This window comes from Hypanus sabinus, chromosome 10, assembly GCF_030144855.1.
Source record: "Hypanus sabinus isolate sHypSab1 chromosome 10, sHypSab1.hap1, whole genome shotgun sequence".
In the NCBI taxonomy this organism is placed as follows: Eukaryota; Metazoa; Chordata; class Chondrichthyes; order Myliobatiformes; family Dasyatidae; genus Hypanus; species Hypanus sabinus.
In genome coordinates this window covers 4,329,654-4,353,795 of record NC_082715.1, presented here as the reverse complement: position 1 = coordinate 4,353,795, position 24,142 = coordinate 4,329,654, and the positions used below count along the sequence as shown (strand labels likewise).

Genomic DNA, 24,142 nt, shown 5'->3' with positions numbered 1-24,142 from the left:
AAATTTTACCACACATTCCAGCACCAACATAGGGTACCCAATATAATATGAGGCTACATTCAAATCATTAGAATATAGTCAGATTTTCTTGATTTATGAGCCAGATTTTTGAGATTACAGTTCTCTATTCACAAATAGGGGGAAAACCTCAAAATAATGTAAGGTCTGGGATATCTCGAATCAAATCCTCAGCATTCTTAAGTGGGAGGATGAACAGCCAGGTTATTATCAATATAGATATCAATGACGTGGGTAGGACAAGTGACAAGGATCTGCACCTGATTTCAGGGAGTTAGGTGCTAAGTTAAAGGCAGGACCTCCAGATTGTGATCTCAGAATTGCTACCCATGTAATGTACAAGTGAGGCCAAAACTAGGACAATTATAGAGTTTCATATGTGGCTAAGGAGGGAGGGCATAAGACTTTTGGATCCGGTGGGCTCTCTTCCAGGGAAGGTGGGACCTGCACTTGAACTGGAGGGGGGCTAACATCCAAGCAGAAAGGTTTGTTAATGCTGCTCGGTGGGGTTTAAACTAGAGTTGCAGGGGAATGGGAACCAGAGTGGAGGCAGATGTTGGTAAAACCTCAGACAAAGTTAGGAATCAAAAGGTTGATGTGATTAGTTTCCTGAGCTGCCTGTATTTCAAGGTAAGGAAAGGCGGACAATAGTGCTGAAGATGAGGTGGCTGGTTTCCAAATAGAGGTAATACCTTGTGAGGAGAGGCTACTGATAGGACAAAATTGTAGTCAACAGTATGATTTGCAAAGTAAAAGGTGGACCAAATGAAAATGATGAATACAGGACTGAAGTTGCTATATTAGAATGCACACGGTATACGGAATAAAGTAGATGGACTTGCAGCACAGCTGCAGAGTGGCATCTATGATGTTGTAAGCATCACTGAATCATGGCTGAAAGGTTATATCTCGGAGCTTAATATCCAAGGATACACATTGTATCAAAAGGTCAGGCAGGAAGGCAGAAGCGTTAGCTTTGCTCTGTTGGTAAAAAAACGAAATCAAATCATTAGAAAGAGGTGACATAGGGTCGGAAGGTATTGAAGCATTGTGGATAGAACTAAGGAAATGCAAGGGTAAAAGGAGCCTTATGGGAGTTGTATACAGACCCACAAACAGTAGCTCAGATGTGGTCTACAAATTACAACGGAAGGTAGAAAATGCATGCCAAAAGGGCAATATTACAATAGTCATGGGGATTTCAATATGCAGGTAGATTGGAAAAATCAGTGCTATATTCCAGGAGACGAATTTTAGTACCTACGGGATGGTTGTTTAGAGCAGCTTACGGTTGAGCCCACTAGGGGATCAGTTATTCTGAATTGGGTGTTGTGCAATGAACCAGAATTGATTAGGGAGCTTAAGGAAAAACAACTCTTAGGGACAACTAACATGTAACATGATTGAATTCACCCTTAAATTTGAGAAGGAGAAGCTAAAGTCAGATGTATCAGTATTACAGTGGAGGGAAGGGAATTACAAAGGCACAAGAGAGGATTTGATTAGGAAAGAAGACTGGCAGGGGATAACGGCAGAGCAGCAATGGCTGGAATTTCTGTAAGCAGTTCAGAAGGCAGCAGATATATAGATCACAAGTGGAAAAGGCACTCCAAATGCCAGAAGACACAACTGTGACTAACAAGAGAAATCTAGAACCATAGAAATCTACCAAGAGAAATCTAGAACCATAGAAATCTAACAAGAGAAATCAAAGCCAACATAAAAGCCAAAGAGAAAGGATACTATAGAATAAATTTTGTTCGAAGTTAAAGCTAGCCAGTAATATTAAAGAAGATATCAATAGTTTCTTCAGACATAAAGTGTAAACAAGAAGCAAGAGTGGATATCGGACCGCTTGAAAATGATGCTGGAGAAGTAGTAACGGGGGACAAGGAAATGGTGGATAAGCTGAATAAGTATTTTGCATCAGTCTTCACTGTGGAAGACACAGTAGTATGGTGGAAATTCCAGGTGCTAGGGGGCATAAAGCATGTGAAGCTACTATTACTAGAGAAAGTTCATGGGAAACTTAAAGGTCTGAAGGTAGACCAGTCACTTGGACCAAACGGTGTACAACCCAGGGTTTTGAAAGAGGTGGCTGAAGAAACTGTGGAGGCATTAGTAATGATCTTTCAAGAATCACCAGATTCTGGAATGGTTCTGGAAGACTAGAAAATTGCAAATGTCACTCCACTCTTCAAGAAGGGAGAGAGGCAGAAGAAAGGAAACTATAGGCCAGTTAGACTGACCCAGCGGTTGGGAAGATGTTGAAGTTGGTTATTAAGGATGAGGTCTCAGGGTAATTGGAGGCACATGATAAAATGGGTTGTAGGCAGCATGGCTTCCTGAAGGGAAAAACTTGCCTCACAAATCTCTTGGAATTCCTTGAAGAAATGACAAGTAGGATAGGCAATGGAGAATCAGTCAATGTCATGTACTTGGATTTTCAGAAGGCCTTTGACAAGGTGCCACACAATAAGCTACATGAGCCAATGGTATTACAGGAAAGATTCTAGCATAGAGAAAGCAGTGGCTGATTGACAGGAGGCAAAGAGTGGGAATAAAGGAAGCCTTCTCCAGTTGACTGCCGGTGACTAGTGGTGTTTGTGTTGGGACTGATTCTTTTTATGTGATGTGTGATGTGTCATTGATTTTGGAAGATGGAGTTGAAGGCTTTATTGCAAAGACTGCAGACCATCTGAAGATAGGTGGTGAGGCAGGTAGTTTTGAGGAAGTAAATAGGCTACAGAAGGACTTAAACAGATTCAGAGAATGGGCAAAGAAATGGCAGATGGAATACAGTGTCGAGAAGCATATGGTCATGCACTTTGGTAGAAGAAATAAAAGTGTTGACTATTTTCTAAATGGAGAGAAAACTGAGGTACAAAGGTACTTGGGAGTCTTTTGCAATATTCCCTAAAGGTTAATTTGCAGGTTGAGTCATTGGTGAGGAAGGCAAATGCAACATTAGCATTCATTTCAAGAGGTGGTGGTGGCATCTGTCGGTCTCGAGAGACCATGGATGTGCGCCTGGAGTTTCCAGGGTGCAGGCCTGGGCAGGGTTGTATGGGAGACCGGCAGTTGCCCAAGCTGCAGGCCTTCCCCTCTCCACGCCACCGATGTTGTCCAAGGGAAGGGCACTAGGACCCATGCAGCTTGGCACCAGTGACGTTGCAGAGCAATGTGTTGTTAAGGGCCTTGCTCAAGGACACAAACACGCTGCCTCAGCTGAGGCTCGAACCAGTGACCTTCAGGTTACTAGCCTGATGCCTTGCCCACTAGGCCACGTGCCAACACAAGGACTAGAGGACTTGGAGAGTTCAAAAGGACTAGAATATAATAGCAAGGATGTAATGTTGAGACTTTATAAAGCACTAGTGAAGTGACTTGGAGTATTGTGAGTAGTTTTGGGCCCCTTATCTTAGAAAGGATGTGCTGAAACTGGAGAGGATACAAAGGAAGTTCATGAAAATGATTCCAGGTTTGAAAATCTTGTCATTTGAAGCATTTGATGTCTCTGGGCCTGTATTCACTAGAATTTAGAAGAATAAAGGGTGACCTCATTGAAAAATATCAAATGGTGAAAAGCCTTGATAGAGTGGATATGGAGAGGATGTTTCCTGTGTGAGAGAGTCTAAGACCAGAGGACACAGCCTCAGAATAGAGGGGCGTCCTTTTAGAATGGGGACGAGGAGGAATTTCTTTAGTCAGAGAGTGGTGAATCTGTGGAATTCCTTGTTAAAGGCAGACCAAGTCTATATGTATATTTAAGGCAGAGGTTGACAGATGATTAGTCCTGGCATGAAGGGATACGGGGAGAAAGCAGAAGACTGGGGTTGAGAGGAATATTGTATCAGCCATGATGAAATGGAGGAGCAGACTTAATGGGCCAAATAGCCTAATTCTGCTCCTATAGCTTATGGTGTTATGGGCTTAATAAAATGATATGAAGCAAAAAGGTTTGTGCCTCTTTCTTGACTTCAAAAAGAACCTTGGATCAAAAACATCAGAATCCAACACATACTTCTTTTCCAACCTGCTGTTGTCTCCAATGTCTTCTGTTTCTATAAGCCAGTCCTCAAACTAATTAGCAAAAGGAATCATTAAAGCTTTGTACTTGCCAAAATCACAGGAATTAGTCTGTGCCAAATCTTCTAAACGACTGATCTGTTGTCTGCAAAGTAAATTTAAATTGTTTAAAAAAAATGTTAAGTGTATTTGCGCATTTCAAAATTCAATGCATGTGTAGAAATATCAGCAAGCCAGGCAGCATCTAGGAAAAGAGTACAGTCAACGTTTTGGGTTTTGGCCCAAAGCGACAACTGTACACTTTTCCTAGATACTGCCTGGTCTGCTGAGTTCCTCCAGCATTTTGTGTGTGTTGCTCCGATTTCCAGCATCTGCAGATTTTCTCCTGATTGTGATGCATAGGAATATATTTATTAGAAAAAGAATATAACGATGTATGTGTACACTGATAAGAGCAAAGTATAGCAAAGATAAGGTTCCAATAATGTTTGGGCAAAGTCCACTATCATATTAAATTGTTCTGGAATATCACTTCTAAGTGTACCAAAACTACAGTGAAAAGCTTGACACATGCCGTTCATACAAATCAAATCATTACACACATAGAGGGAGAGTAACATAGGGGAACCATCTCTGCAGGACAGGCAACATCTATGGAACGAGTGAAGATTGACGTATAGAGGAGGATTGACATATCCAAAGGGGAACAGAAAGTGGATTTAAAATGGGTGGTTATTAGGAGATCACGCTTGTTCTGATGGACAGAGCGCATGGCCTCCTCTACTGTCGCAATGAGGCCACACTCAGCTTGGAGTAACAACACCTTATATTCTGTCTGGGTAGCCTCCAACCTGATGGCATGAACATTGAATCTCCAAGTTTCAGTAATGCCCCCAACCATACCTCATTCCCATTTCCCTCTCGCCTTATCCCCTTGCCTGCCTGTGCCTCCCCTCTGGTGCTCCTCCCCCCTTTTCTTTATATCGTGGCCTTCTGTTCTTTCCAGCGGACTCACCCTTCTACAGCCTGTATCTCTTTCACCAAACAACTTCCCTGCTCACAGTTTCACCTCTCACCTTCGCTTTCTCCATCCTCTCCCCCCACCTTTTAAATCTATTCTTCATCAGCTTTCTCCAGTCCTGCTGAAGGGTCTCGGCCTGAAACGTCGACTGTACTCTTTCCCATAGATGCTGCCTGACCTGCCGAGTTCCTGCAGCATTTTGTGTGTGTTGCTCTGGATTTCCAGCACCTGCAGAATTCCTCTTGTTTGAGCTTCTCTATCCTGGTTGATGAGTCAACAGATTTCACCAATAAATGTCATGTAGCATTTGTAAGATTTGTAAATGATGGTGAAATTCAAGAAAACTTTTTCTGTTGCAAAGCCCTGCCCAAAACAAGCAAGGACCAAGATATATTTAATGTTTTGTCTTCCTATCTGGAAACAAAGGGTGTGTCTTGGTGGAATTGTGTCGATTGGAGAACTGTGCAGATGCAACAGGAGTGTTCCCATACAGATCCAACAAAGCTTGAAAAAGCAGCAAGTTTTTCAACATGTGTCGTTGACAGGAGTGTTCCTGCGCAGATCCAACAAAGAGCTTTTAATACCCAGTCTCAATAAGAGAGAGGTTCCGCCTACCAGAGCAGCCATCATAGGAGCAGTTGTCGTCAGAGTAGTCTTGAGTCAGAGTGGAAAGGCTCTGGCTCAACAGGACTTCGGTGAGAGCAGGCAGAGGCAAGACAAGTTCATCCCTTATTTAACTTCAGTGGGTATACATACAGAGCCAGCGTTCCGCTCTGGGTGTCAGTTCTGGAATTTCCGGGAGTCTTCCAGCCTCCCCAATGGCCACACCTGACCAGGTGTGTCGAGATGAAGCTCCTCAGAGACCATGTTAGGGAATTGGAAATGCAGCTCGATGACCTTCGGCTTGTTAATTAAAGTGAGGCAGTGATATAGACTGGAGCTACAGGGAGGTAGTCATCCCAAGGCTACAGGAGACAGATAAATAGATGACTGTCTGGAGAGGAAGGTAGAACGTCAGAAGTGGAGAGCATCCCGGTGGCCGTCCCCCTCAACAGATTGAAACATATAAGATTATTAAGGGATTGGACATGCTGGAGGCAGGAAGCATGTTCCCGCTGATGGGTGAGTCCAGAACTAGAGGCCACAGGTTAAGAATAAGGGGTAGGCCATTTAGAACAGAGATGCGGAAAAACTTTTTCACCCAGAGAGTGGTGGATATGTGGAATGCTCTGCCCCAGAAGGCAGTGGAGGCCAAGTCTCTGGATGCATTCTAGAGAGAGTTAGATAGAGCTCTTACAGATAACGGGGTCAAAGGATATGGGGAGAGGGCAGGAACGGGGTACTGATTGTGTATGATCAGCCATGATCACAATAAATGGCGGTGCTGGCTAGAAGGGCCGAATGGCCTACTCCTGCACCTACTGTCTATTGTCTATAACAGTAAGTACTCCATTTTGAGTACTGTTGGGGGGTGATGACTTACATGGGGGAAGCAACATCGGCCACACCTCTGGCACTGAGTCTGACCCTGTGGCTCAGAATGGTAGGGAACAGAAGAGGATGGCAGCAGTAGTAGGGGACTCTGTAGTCAGGGGAACAGCTAGGTGATTCTGTGGGCACCAAAAGGAAATACAGATGGTAGTTTGCCTCCCAGGTGCCAGGGTCTGAGATGTTTCTGGACACATCCACAATATCCTGAAAAGGGAGGGTGAGCAGCCAGAAGTCACTGAATATATTGATACCAATGACATAGGAAGAAAAAGAGGAGGTCCTGAAAACAGAACACAGGGAGTTAGGGAAGAAGCTGAGAAGTAGAACTTCAAAGGTAGTAATCTCAGGATTGTTGTATATGCCACGCGGCAGTGAGGATAGGAATAGAATGAGGTGGCAGACAAATGTATGGCTGAAGAATTGGAGCAAGGGGCAGGGATTCAGATTTCTGCAAATTTGGGACCTCACCTGGGGTAGGTGTGACCTATAAAAAAGAGATGGGTTGTACTTGAATCCAGTTCAGTTCAGTTCAGGTGCCTTGCCCGTTCGGCATGGGTAATCATGCCTCTCTATCCATCACGGTCCCTGACCCTCCAATGTTAGTTGTTGCCTCCCCATTTCTAACCATGATGTTAATCTACCTATCATTTTCACTCTCTGTCTGCCTCTGCTTCTTTTTCCTTCCAGCTTTCCAGTTGTAACTAAATGTTCTAATGTCTCTCTTCACATGTCCAAAGAATTTTGATTGCTGTTTTCTGATTTTTTTAAGTAATGTACGTTTTGTTTTCGTTCTCTGTAGAATTTCTTCGTGGGTTATCCTGTCCATATATGATATGCATAGCATTCTTCTGAGGAATCACATCTCTGCTGCATTGATTTTTTTTCCCATTGCATTTGTGATGGTCCATGACTCGCGACCATATTTCAATATAGGAAGAATGTAGCAGCTGAGAGTTCTAAGGTGGATGTCAATTGCTATTTTCTTGTTCGTTAGGATGTTTCTCATTTCTGTAAATGCTGCTCTTGCCATTGCATTTCTTGCTTTTATGTCTGTTTTGCATTTGCCATCAGATGTTACCCATGATCCAAGGTACTTGAAGTTGTGAACTTGTTTTAGGATTTTATTTCATGATATGATCCTACAGTTTGGGATATCAGGTTTCTTTGATATTACCATTACTTCAGTTTTCTTTTTATTTAAGGTTAGGCCAAGTCTTTCGCTCTCTGTGTTGATGGTAGATACTGGTTTCTGTAAATTTACTTCACTGTTTGCTGTCAGTACTGTATCATCCACATAACGAAGGTTGTTGATAGCATATCCTCCTGTACTTATTCCAGGTAGGTCTTGTAAGGTCCTCATGATGTTTTCACTATGCAGGGAGAACAGATCTGGTGATAGAACACAACCCTGTCTGACTCCTTGCTTTATTTGCCGATACTCACCTATCCATATGGCTGCACCTTGTTGCCAGTAGAGATTCCTGATTATTCTTAGACCTTTTCTGTCGATATTAATATCTTTAAGCATTTTCATGATGACCTGGTGTTTCACTGTGTCAAAGGCTTTTGTGTAGTCAATGAAACAGAAGTACAGGTCTTGTTGTACTTCTGTTGACCTTTCGATAATACTCCTGAGAATATAAGTTGCGTTTGATGTTTCCTTGCCTTCGACAAGGCCGTGCTGTTCTTCACTGATCTCTGGTTTAATTTTGTTTCTTATTCTGAGCATGATGATTCTAAGTAGAATTTTTGCAAGGTGGCTCATTAAACTAATTGTTCTGTGTTGTCCACTCCGTTGCACCTGGCTTCTTTAGCAGTGCAGTGAATACTGACTTTAAAAGATCTTCTGGTACTTTGCCACTTTACCTTTACTGTATATGCAAGTCAAGTCAAGTCGCTTTTATTGTCATTTCAACCATAATTGCTGGTACCGTACACAGTAAAAACAAAACAACGTTCCTCCAAGACTATGGTGCTACATGAAACAACACAAAACTACACTAGACCACCTGAAACAACACAAAACTACATTAGACTTCAGACCTACACAGGACTACATAAAGTGCACAAAACAGTGCAAGACAGTACAATAATTAATAAACAAGACAATAGGTACAGTAAAGGGCAAATTACATAATAATAATAAATGATGTAAATGTAAACAATGTTTCAGCAGGAATTGAGAAAGAAATGAGCAAAAATTGCAAAGAGAGTGGAGTGGTGTTGAGTGTGTGTGTGCGCGTGTGCATGTGCTTGTGTGTGTGTAAACTGGTGTCAGACTAGACTCTGAGAATTGAGGAGTCTAATGGCTTGGGGGAAGAAACTGTTACACAGTCTGGTTGTGAGAGCCCGAATGCTTTGGTACCTATTCAGTAAGATTGTTAATTTCTCTACACCAAAATCTTCTAGTGCTTCATACAGTTCAACCGGAATGTTATCTGGTCCTGATGATTTCCTCTTTCGCAATTTCTTCATAGCATGTTCCACTTCTTCTTTCGGTATTGCTGGGCCCTCATTGTTGTTGCCAATATCAAAGCTGTCCTCTCGTTCTTTGTCGTCGTATAGATCTTTGATGTATTCTGACCATCTTTTCATTATTTTTCCTTTTTCCATAATTGTAGATTCGTCTTTTGCTTTTATACATCCTGTTGTTGCCTCGCTCTTCTTCTGATTTGTGACCTCTTTGACCTTGTCGTGCATACGTTTGCTGTTGTTGGTCTTCTACAATTGTTCTATTAACTCACATTTGTCTTTAAGCCACTTTTCTTTTGCTTCCTTGCACTCGGTTGTTATCTGTGCACGCAAGGATACGTAGGCTTCTTTGTTTCCCTTACATTTTCTTCTTTGTTACATAAGATTCAGAATTTCTTCTGTCATCCATTTCTTTTTAGCTTTTTTCTGTTGTTTGGGAATCACCTCTTGTGCTGCTTGTGTTCTGCCGTCTCTGAGGTTTTCCCATTGCTGTTCTATAGTAGTGATGTTTTGTAGACCCTCAAATTTGTTATTGGGAATTCATTTTTGATGTCACCGTTTTTTCTCAAAAGTCCCAAATTCAGCTTTGGCTCTACTCTTGGTCTTTTAAGCTTTCTGAGTCTCGGGTACATCACGCTGACTATTGGTACGTGATCACTGTAGCAGTCTGCACCCAGATACGTTTTGCATGATTTCAGAGCACTTCTATACCTTCTCCTTATAAGGACGTAATCAATCTGGTTTCTGGTGTTATCCCCTGGGCTCGAACATGCCCATAGTTTTCTTGGGTGTTGCTTGAAGATGGTACTCCCCATTATATAATCTTTTTCTGTGACCCATGCAGCTAGTCGTTCATCTCTCTCATTTCTCTCACCTGAATCCAAGGGGGACAAATATTCTTGCAGGCAGATTTATTATAACTGTTGGGATTGGTTTAAACTAATATGGCAAGGTGATGGGAACCAGTATAATAGAGCTGAGGATGAGCCAGCAGGTTTACAAGTAGATGATGGGTGTAACATGAATGTAAGGAAGGACAAGCCAATGATTGGATACAAATGCAGACTGAGCAACAAGTTAAATTGTACCACAGGGGCAAAATTCAAAAGGGCGAAGAATGCAGGCCTGAAGGTGCTGTTTTAAATGCACATAGCATTCTGAATAAGGTGGACGAATTTGCGGCGCAGTTAGAGATTTGTCAGTATGACACCATAGGCATCACTAAATCGTGGCTAAAAGGACATAGTTGAGAGCTTAACATCAAAGGATACACTTTGTATTGAAAGGACAGACAGGAAGGCATAGGCGGTGGTGTGGCTCTGTTGGTAAGAGATGGAATTACATCTTTAGAAAGAGATAACATAGGGTCAGAGAATATTGACTGTGGGTGAAGTTAAGAAATTGCTAGGGTAAAAAAAAATCATTATGGGAATCATATTTTGTCCTCCAAATAGTAGCCAAGATGTGGGCTTGAAATTGCAAAGGGAGCTGGAAAAGGCATGTAATAAGGGTAATGACACAATTGTAACGGGGAACTTCAATATGCAAGGGGATTGGGAAAATCACATTGGTATCAGCTCGCAAGAGAGAGAATTTGTTTAATGCCTACGAGATAGCTTTTTAGAGCAGATTGTGCTTGAGCCTACTTGGGGAAAGACCATCTTAGATTGGGTGTTGTGCAATAACCCAGATCTTATTAGGGAGCGTAATGCAATAGAACACTTAGGAGGCAGTGATCATAATATGATTGAATTCATTTTGTGAGGGAGAAGCATAACCCACGTGTATCAGTATCACAATGGAATAAGGGGAATTACAGAGGCATGAGAGGGGAGTTTGCCCAGGTGGATTGGAGGAGATTTCTGGTGGGGATGACGGCGGAGCAAATATGGCTGAAGCTTCTGGGAATAGTTCACAAGGTGCAAGACAAATGTGTCCCACGGAAGTTGTTTTCAAATGGCAGGGGTAGGCAACTGTGGCTGAGAAAGGAAGTTCAGGACCGCATAAAAGCCAAGGAAAGGGCATATAAAGTAGCAAAAAATGAGTGGGAAGTTGGATCATTGGGAAACTTTTAAAATCCAACAAAAGGCAACTAAACATGCTATAAAAAGGAAAATAAATGAAATATGAGGGCAAACTAGGCAATAATATAAAAGAGAATACCAAAAGTTTTTTCAGTTATATAAAGAGTAAAATGGAGGCGAGAGCTGATATTGGACCACTGGAAAATAACGTTGGTGATATAGTATTGGGGGACAAAGAAATGGCAGATGAACCTATGGGTACTTTGCAACTATCTCCACTATGGAAGACTTTAGCAGTGTGCCAGAGGGTCGTGAGTGTCAGGGAGCAGGAGTGAGTGCCATTGCTATTACAAAGGAAAAAGTGCTAGGCAAACTCAAAGGTCTTAAGGTAGATAAGTCACCTGGACCAGATGAACTATATTCCAGAGGCCTAAGAGAGTTTGCTGAAGATATATCAGGTGCTTTGATCATGATCTTTCAAGATTCACTTGATTCAGGCATGGGCTGGAAAATTGCAAATGTCACTCCACTCTTAAAGAAAAGCGAAGACAAAAGAAAGAAATTACAGGCCGATTAGCCTAAAATCAGTGGTTTGGAAAGTGTTGGAGTCTATTATGAAGAATGGAGGTTTTGAGGTACTTGGAGACTAATGATAAAATAAGTCAAAATTAGCACGGTTTCTTTGAAGGGAAATCCTGCCTGACAAATTTGTTAAGTTCTTTGAGGAAGTAACAAGCAGGGTGGACAAAGGAGAGGCAGTGGATGTCATTTACTTGGATTTAAAAAGGCATTTGATAAGGTGCCACACATGAGGCTACTTAACAAAGCAAAATCCTATGGTGTTACAGGAAAGATACTGACATAGAGAGCGGAATGGCTGACCAGCAGGAGGCAGCGACTGGGAATAAAAGGGGCCTTTTCTGGTTGGCTGCCGGTGACTAGTATATCACTGGAATCCATATCAGGGCTGCTACTTGTCAGTGATTTAGATAATGGAATTGATAGCTTTGTGGCAAAGTTTGCAGATGACACAAAGATAGGTGGAGAGGTCTATAGTACAGAGGAAGCAATGCGATTGCAGCAAGACTTTGACAAATTGGAAGAATGGGCAAAAATGTGGCAGATGGAATACAGTGTTGGGGAGTGTATGATCATTCATTTTGGTAAAAGGACAATAGTGCAGATTAATATTTAAATAGGGGAGAATGTTCAAACATTGGAGGTGCAAAGGGACTTAGCAAGACTCCCAGAAGGTTAATTTACAGGTTGAGTCTGTAGAAAAGAAGGCAAATGTAACGTCAGCATTTATTTCAAGTGGAATAGAATATAAAAGCAAGGAGATACTGCTGAGTCTTTATAAGACACTAATCAGGCTGCATGGAGTATCGTCAACAGTCTTGGGCCTCATTTCCCAGAAAGGATGTGTTGTCATTGAAGAGAGTCCAGAGGAAGTTCACGAGGATGATTCCGGGAACATATGAGGAGCATTTGGCAGCTTTGGGCCTGTAATCACTGGAATTTAGAAGGATGCGGGGGGGATCTCATTGAAACCTACAGAATGTTGAAAGGAGTAGATAGGGTGGATGTGGAGAGGATGTTTCCTATGGTGGGGGTACCCAGAATTAGAGAGCACAAAATCAAAATTGAGGGATGGCCTTTTTGAACAGAGGTAGGGTGGAAATCTTTTAGCCAGAAAGTAGTGAACCTATTGAATGCTGTGCTAGATTGCAGTGGAGGCCAAGTCCATGGGTATATATAAGACGGAAGTTTGTCATTTCCTGATCGGTCGGGGCATCAAAGGATATGGCGAGAAGGCAGGTATATGGGCTGTGGGAGCGGGATCAGCCACGTTGGAATAGCGGAGTAGACTCGAAGGGATGACTGGCCTTAATTCTGCTCCTATGTCTCATTGCATCTGTGCTGGTGGTGCCCCAGCAATGATTGGCGCCATGAGAGGCTTCGTTTCTCTTGTGAAAAAATAAAATCACAACACACTGCTTTCTTCACAGAGAGGTGCTGATGTCAAAAACTCTTGGAGATGTTGAAAACTCTTGAAAAAAGTTCTGGACGATGTGACAAAAGTGGTTAAGTTTATTAAACAAAGACCAATTCACTTGAGAATGTTTAAGAACTGTGTGAAAACCTGGACAAAGAGCACACCAATCTCCTGCTACACACAGAAATCCGGCGGCTTAGCAGAGGAAGAGTTCTCGACAGGGTGCTCGAGCTGAAAGGTGAATTGCAGGAGTACTTTCAAGAAAAGTCGGCCAGATTTTGCTGAGTGCTTTGAGGATGAAGAATGGCTGCAGAAACTAGCCTACTTAACAGACATTTTTCATCACATGAACCGTTGAACAAGTCTCTGCAAGGCCATGGAGAAAATGTTTTGACTTCAAGTTACAGGATTCTTGGATGTAAAAGGAAACTGAATCTTTGGAAAATTCATGTTGCAAAAGGAAATACTGAAAATGTTTCCTCTGCTTCTTGGGCTTGACAGTGAGGAAGAATATCAGAAAGTCTGGAGTCGTATTGACAACCACCTGGAAGAACTGCAGAACAAAATTGAATAGCATTTTTCCTCTCTTTCAACACAAGTGTATGACTGGGTGAGGGACACTTTCTCTGAATTTTCTGCTCAGCCTGAGAACTTGACTTTGAGAGAATAGAAACAACTTTGTGATTTGCAGTCTGATCATGTACTCAAGATGAGATTTAATGACATGCTCCCTGGACAAGCTCTGGATTTCTATTAAAGAAGAGTATCTTGTCATTCATAGGAAAGCAAACAACATTTTGTTGCAGTTTTCAACTTCTTTCATGTGTGGGCAAGCTTTCTCTTGTTTAACAAGCATCAAGAGTATGGATAGAAATTGTCTCATTTCAGTTGAAGGTGAAATCGGTGTGCGCTTATCTCAAGTTTGACCCATAACTGAGTATTTGTGCAGCAAAAAATATAAGCACAGGTTTCACATGATAAGCAGCCGTTGATCCCAGGGGATCATGGGTTTGCGCCTCTGGGTGGAGGGTGCAAACCTGGGCAGGAAGATTTGAAGAACCGGTTGTTGCCCATGCAGCAGGTTCTGCCTCTCCACATCACTGATGTAGTCTGAAGGAAGGGCGAGTGCCCATACAGCTTGGCATCAATGTCGTCGCAAAGGTTGCTAGGGTGAAGTTGTAAACAACATCAAATTGCCTAAGGGACACCGGCTCCAGATTTCTTCCTTGGGGTTTACTCCCGAAGCCTTTCCCGTGAGTGGGTGTGGCCGCAAGGCAGCGGAGGTTTAAAATACACGTAGTAGGAAAATGTTTTTTCAAAGTTTTGTATAAAATTTTGTGTTAGGCTAAATTTTTACTCATATTGCTTTGGCTTAGTTTTTTTGTAACTTTACTATTCAACATTGTCAATAAATTTTCATGTTGTAAATATAATTAATAAAATCAATTTCTAACCTTTATCTAAATTAAATCTACCGAGCCTATCTTTAAAAAAATTGAATCCCATTTTGGCTTAAGCCAGTTACTTAACAGAGATTTGCTGTTTACCTTATGAGTTTTTAAAATTTATGAAAGGGAAAGAAAGTGTTTAATTTCAAGAAAGGTAAGCTAAGCTTAACTACCTGTACTTTTCAAGAAAGGTTGACTAAATATTCATTTTCTAATCAAAAGGCATCGACAATTATTTTTGGATTATTAAATCTACTGATCACACTAATGTACTGTGAGCTCTTGAGATAATAATTCTTACGCAGGGACTTTCCCAGAGACTTGAAAATTATTTCAAGGGTTCCTCCAGGGTTCCATAAAGAACACAATAAAAAACACAAAAATACAAATATAAAAGCAATCTTAGAAAAAACAATGTACAAGTAACTGTATGTTTATAAAGTTAAGCTAGGTAATGTGTATGTCGTGCTGGTTAAGGACAGTTAAAACTCCTTTTTAACATGTTAAATGCACTCATTAAAATTAGCTTCAAGTTATTTTTCTACATTAAAAATTACTAGTGTAATCAGTTCTGCAGTGTTACTAATGCTTAAATAACAGAACCCACAATAATACCTACAATATTGCATACAATAATACAACACAAGCCATCCTGCAGATGCTGGAAATCCCAGAACAACACACAAAATGCTGGAAGAACTCAGCATGTCAGACAGCAACTATGGAAATGAATAGAGTCGAGGTTTCAGCTTGAGCTCTGCATCGGGACTGGAAAGGAAGGGGGAAGAACGCAGCATGGGGAAGGGGGTGGTGGGGGAATGAGTACAAGCCAGAAGGTGATAGGTGAGGGGAATATGGGTGAGTGGGGCAGGGAGGTGGGAACATGTGGAGCTGGGAGGTGATAGATGGAAAAGGTAAAGTGCTGAAGAAGGAATCTGATAGGAGAGAGTGAATCATAGGAGAAAGGGATGGAGAGTGACACCCGAGGAAGGTGAAAGGCTGGTGAAGAGAAGAGAAAAGAGGGGAACAATAAAACAATCCGACATTCAGAATGTTTTTGGTAATATAATAGATTCTACACAGTCTTTCAAGTCATATGAAGATTTAATCAGTCCTGTATTTCAAGCACATATACCTCAGTAAGCCAAACAGAAGATGTGGTGATTCGACAAGCGCCATTTCAGTCACCCACTGAAAGCCAAATATATCCACTGTGTCAGCTCCAAAGCCCATAGGGGAAGGATCCAATCTTAGAAGCAACCTTAAAAGAACATATGGTATTAATTTTAACAACCAGCAGATTAGTAAAAATATATTTGGAGTATCAAATCATGATCATGTTTCAGAAACGCGACAGCAAAACCGATTTAGTAACTGTCAAACAGGTTTCCTTGAAAGTTCAAAGCCACTCTGGTAATTAAAATGCACTTTCCTGCAGTGAATAATTAGAATAAATCTTTATGATACTTAAACAGGGACATGGGAACAGTCATCACTGGCCAGTAATCCATTGGACAAAATTGCCTGTCTCTTTCTAAACACAGCCGTTCTCTTTTCATCATCTTAACTTCAGTTCAGACAGATTCCACAATGGGAAGCTGTCATGTTTCGAACTGACTTATTCCAAAAAAACAGCAGCATTATTTTACTCAATGTTTTCGACTGAGGCCCTTCATTAGGAGGGCCTGAAACCTCCAATGCACAGCATTGCAAGAGGCTGCTCAGGGTTGTAGACTCAAAGTTCGAAGTGTGTAGACCTTATATAATCATCAAGAGATTCATCTTCATGCAGGCAGCCACAAAACAAACAAACACAACAGAATCCATGGAAAACACAAAGGCAGCAGGCAGACATCAAATGTGTGATAAACATTTGTACCAATATGCTCTTCCTGCAAACATTGCCTCAAACTGTCACCTTGATAGAGTCAGACCAGGGCTCAGCAGATGTACCACAATTTCCTCATACCTGTCTTTCGACAGAGGTTAGTCAAGAAGGAAAATGCAATGTTGTCCTTCATTGCTAGCCAGATTGAATTTATGAGCAGGGAGGTTATTCGGAAATCTACTGCAGTACTCTGTGCAGTCTGGTCTCCTGACTTCAGGAAAGATATACTATCATAAGAACATAAGAAATAGGAGCAGGAGTAGGCCATTGAGCCTGCCCCGCCGTTCAATATGATCACGGCTGATCTGTCCGTAAACTCAGCTCCCTTTACCTGCCTTTTCTCCATCATCCTCAATTCCCCTACTATGTAAAACTCTACCTAACGGTATCTTAAATATATTTAGTAAAGAAGCCTCAACTGCTTCCCTTGGCAAAGAATTCCACAGATTCACCACTCACTGAGAAAAACAGTTTCTCCTCATATCTGTCCAAAAACTTTTCCCCTGAATCTTGAGGCAATGTCCCCTTGTTCTAGTCTCACCTACCAATGGAAACTTTCCTACTTCTACCTTATCTATCCTTTTCAAAATTTTGTATGTTTCTATAAGATCCCCTCTCATTTTTCTGAATTCTAGAGACTATAGTCCCAGGCGACTCAATCTCTCCTCACAGGTTAACCCCTTCATCTCTGGAATCAACCCGGTGAACCTCCTCTGCACTGCCTCCAAAGCCAGTATATCCTTCCTCAAGTATGGAGACCAGAACTCTACACAGTACCCCAGGTGTGGCCTCACCAGTACCCTGTATAGTTGCAGCATGACCTCCCTGCTCTTGAATTCAATCCCTCTAGCAACGAAGGCCAACATTCTGTTAGCCTTCTTAAAAACCTGTTGTACCTGCAAGCCAACTTTTTTGTGATTCATGTACAAGCACTCCCAAGTCCCTCTGTACAACAGCATGCTGCAATCTTTCACTATTTAAATAATAATCTGCTCTTCTATTATTCCTTCCAAAGTGGATGATCTCTCATTTACCAACGTTGTATTCCATCTGCCAGACCTTGGCCCACTCACTTAACCTATCTATATCCCTCTGCAGACTCTCCACATCCTCTGTACAATTTGCTTTTCCACTCAGTCTAGTGTCATCAACAAATTTTACTACGCCACACTCAGTCCTCTCTTCCAAATCATCAATGTAACTGGTAAACAACTGCAGACCCAGCACCAACCCCTGCAGCACCCTACTCACCACAGTCTGCCAACCAGAGAAACACCTATTTATACCAACTCTCTCTCTGCCTTCAATCAGTTAACCAAACCACTATCCATGCCAATACACTTCCTCCGACTCCATGCATCCATATCTTACTTATAAGTCTCTTGTGCAGCACCTTATCGAACGCCTTCTGGAAATCCAAGTATATGACATCCACCTGTTCTTCTCTGTCCACTTCACTCATTATATCCTCAAAGAACTCCAGTAAGTTTATCAAACAGGACCTGCTCTTTCTGAATCCATGCTGAGTCTGTTGAATGGAACCACTCCTTTCGAAATGCTTCGCTATTTCTTCCTTAATTACAGCTTCAAGCATTTTCCTGTTGGAGGTGCTGCAGAGGAGGTTCACCAGACTGATTCCAGAAATAAAGGGGTTAAGCTATGAGGATAGATTGAGTCGCCTGGGATTGTACTTGCTGGAATTCAGAATAAGAGGGGTTCTCAGAATCAGAACCAGGTTTACTATCACTGGCATGTTGCGAAATTTCTCATTATGTGGCAGCAGAACAATACAAAACATGATAATAGAAACTGTGAATTACGGTAAAAGTATGAAACCCTCTAACCAGGGCCCGTACACCAACTTGGCTTCTTAGCTGAATTTGCTAACAGCCATGTGACTCAACAGTCAGAAGACCTCCTTTCATAAGCAATACACACCGAGGGGGTCGGTATGATTTTGGAATGTTCCAATTAGATTGAGCGAATGCTGTGTAAATACTGTCCATACAGTTATTGGTAACACAGAACTGACAGACACCAGTATAAAATTATAAAAAAGTATATTTACCAGATTTTCAACTTTACCAAACACTTGATCAATTGCACTTGCCAAAAGCATCTTCCAGAGCTTGCAGGTAATTAGTTGACATGGCTAACAAATTTTCTGCCTGGAGGAACCTCACTGTACCAGCTGCCGGGCCTTTCGGTTCTTCATTGGACGGGGAGAAGGCCACGGAGTGGGGTTGACCATATAACATAAAACCATATAACAATCACAGCACGGAAACAGGCCATCTCGGCCCTCCTAGTCCGTGCCGAACTCTTAATCTCACCTAGTCCCACCTACCCGCCCTCAGCCCATAACCCTCCACTCCTTTCCTGTCCATATACCTATCCAATTTTACCTTAAATGACACAACTGAACTGGCCTCTACTACTTCTACAGGAAGCTCATTCCACACAGCTATCACTCTTTAAGTAAAGAAATACCCCCCTCGTGTTTCCCTTAAACTTCTGCCCCCTAACTCTCAAATCATGTCCTCACGTTTGAATCTCCCCTACTCTCAATGGAAACAGCCTGTTCACGTCAACTCTATCTATCCCTCTCAAAATTTTAAATACCTCGATCAAGTCCCCCTTCAACCTTCTACGTTCCAATGAATAGAGACCTAACTTGTTCAACCTTTCTCTGTAACTTAATTGCTGAAACCCAGGTAACATCCTAGTAAATCGTCTCTGCACTCTCTCTAATTTATTGATATCTTTCCTATAATTCGGAGACCAGAACTGCACACAATATTCCAAATTTGGCCTTACCAATGCATTGTACAACTTTAGCATTACATCCCAACTTCTGTACTCAATGCTTTGATTTATAAAGGCCAGCGTTCCAAAAGTCCTCTTCACCACCCTATCTACATGAGATTCCACTTTCAGGGAACTATGCACAGTTATTCCTAGATCTCTCTGTTCCTCTGCATTCCTCAATGCCCTACCATTTACTCTGTATGTTCTATTTGGATTATTCCTGCCAAAATGCAGAACCTCACACTTCTCAGCATTAAACTCCATCTGCCAACGTTCAGCCCATTCTTCTAACCGGCATAAATCTCCCTGCAAGCTTTGAAAATCCACCTCATTATCCACAACACCTCCTACCTTAGTATCATCGGCATACTTACTAATCCAATTTACCACCCCATCATCCAGATCATTTATGTATATTACAAACAACATTGGGCCCAAAACAGATCCCTGAGGCACCCCGCTAGTCACTGGCCTCCATCCCGATAAACAATTATCCACCACTACTCTCTGGCATCTCCCATCTAGCCACTGTTGAATCCATTTTATTACTCCAGCATTAATACCTAACGACTGAACCTTCTTAACTAACCTTCCATGTGGAGCTTTGTCAAAGGCTTTGCTGAAGTCCATATAGACTACATCCATTGCCTTACCCTCGTCAACATTCCTCGTAACTTCTTCAAAAAATTCAATAAGGTTTGTCAAACATGACCTTCCACGCACAAATCCATGCTGGCTACTACTAATCAGATCCCATCTATCCAGATAATTATAAATACTATCTCTAAGAATACTTTCCATTAATTTACCCACCACTGATGTCAAACTGACAGGTCTATAATTGCTAGGCTTCCTTCTAGAACCCTTTTTAAACAATGGAACCACATGAGCAATACGCCAATCCTCCGGCACAATCCCCGTTTCTAATGACATCTTAAAAGATCTCTGTCAGAGCTCCTGCTATTTCTACACAAACTTCCCTCAAGGTCCTGGGGAATATCCTGTCAGGACCCGGAGATTTATCCACTTTTAAATTTCTTAAAAGCGCCAGTACCTCCACCTCTTTAATTGTCATAGGTTCCATAACTTCCTTACTTGTTTCCCGCACCTTAGACAATTCAATATCCTTCTCCTTAGTGAATACCGAAGAGAAGAAATCATTCAAAATCTCTCCCATCTCCTTCGGTTCCACACATAGCTGACCACTCTGATTCTCTAAGGGGCCAATTTTATCCCTCACTATCCTCTTGCTTTTAATATAACTGTAGAAACCTTTCGGATTTACTTTCACCTTATTTGCCAAACCAACCTCGTATCTTCTTTTAGCTTTTCTAATCTCTTTCTTAAGATTCCTTTTACATTCTTTATATTCCTCGAGCAATTCCTTTACTCCATGCTGCCTATATCTATTGTAGACATCCCTCTTTTTCTGAACCAAATTTCTAATATCCCTTGAAAACCATGATGCTCTCAAACCTTTAACCTTTCCTTTCACCCTAACAGGAACATAAAGATTCTGTACCCTCATAATTTCACCCTTAAATGACCTCCATTTCTCTATTACATCCTTCCCATAAAACAACTTGACCCAATCCACTCTCTCTAAATCCCTTCGCATCCCCTCAAAGTTAGCCTTTCTCCAATCAAAAATCTCAACTCTAGGTCCAGTCCTGTCCTTCTCCATAATTATATTGAAGCTAATGCTATTGTGATCACTGGACCCGAAGTGCTCCCCAACACATACATCTGTCAGCTGACCTATCGCATTCCCTAACAGGAGATCCAACACTGCCCCATCTCTAGTCGGTACTTCTATGTATTATTGCAAAAAACTATCCTGCACATATTTCACAAATTCTAAACCATCCAGCCCCTTTACAGAATGAGCTTCCCAGTCTACGTGTGGAAAATTAAAATCTCACCACCTTGTGTTTACTACTAATATCTGCTATCTCCTTACACATTTGCTCTTCCAACTCACGCGCCCCATTAGGTGGCCTATAATACACTCCTATCAGTGTTACTGCACCTTTCCCATTCTTCAATTCCACCCAAATGGCCTCCCTAGAGGAGCTCTCTAATCTATCCTTCCAAAGCACCGCCATAAGATTTTCTCGGACAAGCAATGCAACACCTCCTCCTCTGGCCCCTCCTACTCTATCACACCTGAAGCAACTAAATCCAGGAATATTTAGTTGCCAATCACACCCTTCCTGCAACCATGTTTCACTAATAGCTACAACATCATAATTCCAGGTATCAATCCACGCTTTAAGCTCATCCACCTTTCTTACAATGCTCCTAGCATTAAAATAGATACATTTAAGATACTCTCCATCTCCTCCTCTCTTTCCATCCCTAACAATGCATTCAAATTTATTATCCTTTTCTTTCTTCTCCCCTACATCTTCGGGCTGAGCGCATCCCTTCTCCATCACCTGCCTTTCCTCCCTCACACACTGTCTATTTACTTGCTCCACTGGTGAACTAACCTCCTCTCCCATAGTCTCCTCAAATAGTCTCCCGCCCCCCCCCCCTTCTTATTAGTTTAAAGTCCGCCCTGTAGCCCTAGCAAACCTCCCCGCTAGGATATTGGTCCCTCCACGATTCAAGTGTAACCCGTCCTTCTTGAACAGGTCACTCCTGCCCCAGAAGAGGTCCCAATGATCCAGAAACTTGAATCCCTGCCCCCTGCTCCAATCCCACAGCCACGCATTCATCCTCCACCTAATTCTATTCCTACTCTCACTGTCACGTGGCACAGGCAGTAATCCCGAGATTACTACCTTTGCGGTCCTTCTTCTTAACTGCCTTCCTAACTCCCTATACTCTCGTTTCAGGACCTCTTCCCCTTTCCTTCCTATGTCATTGGTACCTACATGTACCACGACCTCTGGCTCTTCACCCTCCCACTTCAGGATATCTTGGACGCGATCAGAAACGTCCCAAACCCTGGCACCAGGGAGGCAAATTACCATCCGGGACTCCCGGTCACCTCCACAGAAACGCCTGTCTGAGCCCCTGACTATTGAGTCCCCTATTACTATGGACCTCTTTCTTCTAACCCTACCCTTCTGAGCTACAGGGCCGTCCTCTGTGCCGGGGGCTCGGCCACTGTCACTCCCACCAGGTAGGCTGTCCCCCCCAACAGTACTCAAACATGAGTACTTATTGTCAAGGGGTACAGCCACTGGGGTACTCTCTAGTACCTGCCTCTTCCCCTTCCTGACTGTAACCCACCTATCTGCCTCCCGTGGCCCCGGAGTAGCCACCTGCCTGTAACTCCTCTCAATCACCTCCTCACTCTCCCTGGCCAGGAGAAGGTCATCGAGCTGCAGCTCCAGTTCCCTAACTCGGTCCCTCAGGAGCTGCAGTTCGGCGCACCTGGCGCAGATGTGCACGTCCGGGAGGCTCGGAGACTCCAGGATCTCCCACATCCGACACCGAGAACAACAAGCTGCCCTCACACTCATACCTCCCAAATAACTGAAAATACAAGAACTAAAAGATAAGCCTACTGTGCCCTCTTCAGCCTAAGCCCTCTGAGCCCAAGCCCTACACTCTGCGCCCGGCACACTCCGCTGCCCGCAAACGAAGCTGCCCGCTTCTTAAGGCGGCGTTCTTTATATATCTTCCCTCCTTCCCGGGCCTCCTTCACGCGCCTGCGCAGTCCCGCCTCTCAGAACTCCAATCTGAGAAGCAATTGGACAATTTGAAAATGGCTGCCGCCGCACTTCCTCTCAAGCCTCACTGTCCTCTTCCAAAAGAGAACTACCTCACTCAGTATCTCCTTTATATATCTTCCCTCCTTCCCGGGCCTCCTTCACGCGCCTGCGCAGTTGAGGGGTAAAAAGGATCAGGCATGTTTGAATTGCGGAGCAGACCTCATGGGCCAAATGGCCTAATTCTGCTACTATGCCTTATGGTCTTAAGCTCTCTATCAGTCTATACTTTTCTCATATTACCTCAGCACTGCCATTCATCTTGTAACTGAGATGTCCGCTCAGCCCAGGCCTTATATTCTTCTTCCCCATCGGGTGCGGGCTTAACCCCAGTAACACTCCCAGCCTACAATAACTTTGGCTCTCTGCAGATATACTTCTGCACTTATCAGCCAGTGACGTAATAGACAAAACAAGCTCAGACTTTAAATCAACCAACGAAGGACTCACTAAACCTTTCACATCAGACAACTCTGCAGAAATGAGAGCAACTGGTCTTTAAAGTCTCTGCCCTCAGCGACGGGAAACTCGACTTCCAATTTGGCACCCTTGGCTACACTCCTTTCTTCTCTGAAAGTATGGATGGCCCGAGGCCACACCTCTCCGGGGACTCCAAGCAGATCCACTGCCATCACATTCTCTCTAGTCTCTACTAGAGATATTGTGGCGCCCCATTTCCTAGCGTATCCGAACCGACTCACAATTAGATAGCCTACGGGGGTTTGCGAGCACAGAGCTTTGGAGCCTCTGCGCCATGGGGGGCCGGTTGACAGAGGCTTAAAAGTGAGGCTGAAGTTTTCGAATAAAGTTTTTTCCTTCGACTGCAGTTACCGACTCCATGTCGTAATTTTAGCGCTGCGTGTAGCACACCACTACAATTGGTGACCCCGACGGTCCAAACGATTTTTGGACCAGAAATGACCGATGCCGCCTCTGTTCATGCGGTTTCGTTGAAACTGCCAGGTTTCTGGACACAGCGCCCGGACCTATGGTTCCAGCAAGCCGAAGCCCAATTCCACGTTCGCCAGATCACCTCAGAAGTCACCCGCTACTACTACTTGGTGAGCTCCCTCGACCAGGACACAGCGGCCCAGGTCGCCGAGTTCGTACAGTCGCCCCCGGCAGATGGCAAGTATACGGAATTCAAAGCCCTGCTCCTCAGGACTTTCGGACTCTCACGGCGCGAGCGGGCTGCCCGTTTACTGCACCTGGATGGCTTGGGCGA

At 43.0% G+C, this 24,142-nt stretch overlaps 1 protein-coding gene across 3 annotated transcripts in view; it reads right to left on the bottom strand.

Annotated features, from left to right (window-relative positions):
- The window catches only part of mms22l (MMS22-like, DNA repair protein), a 268,328-nt gene that overhangs the window by 221,738 nt on the left and 22,448 nt on the right, over positions 1 to 24,142 (bottom strand). For all 3 annotated transcript variants that reach the window (XM_059981367.1, XM_059981368.1, XM_059981369.1), the window contains exons 3-4: positions 15,635 to 15,760; positions 4,140 to 4,192 (exon numbers count right to left, since the gene is read on the bottom strand). In XM_059981367.1, coding sequence (XP_059837350.1) covers positions 4,140 to 4,192; positions 15,635 to 15,760 — 179 coding nt within the window. The remainder of the gene's footprint in view (positions 1 to 4,139; positions 4,193 to 15,634; positions 15,761 to 24,142) is intronic.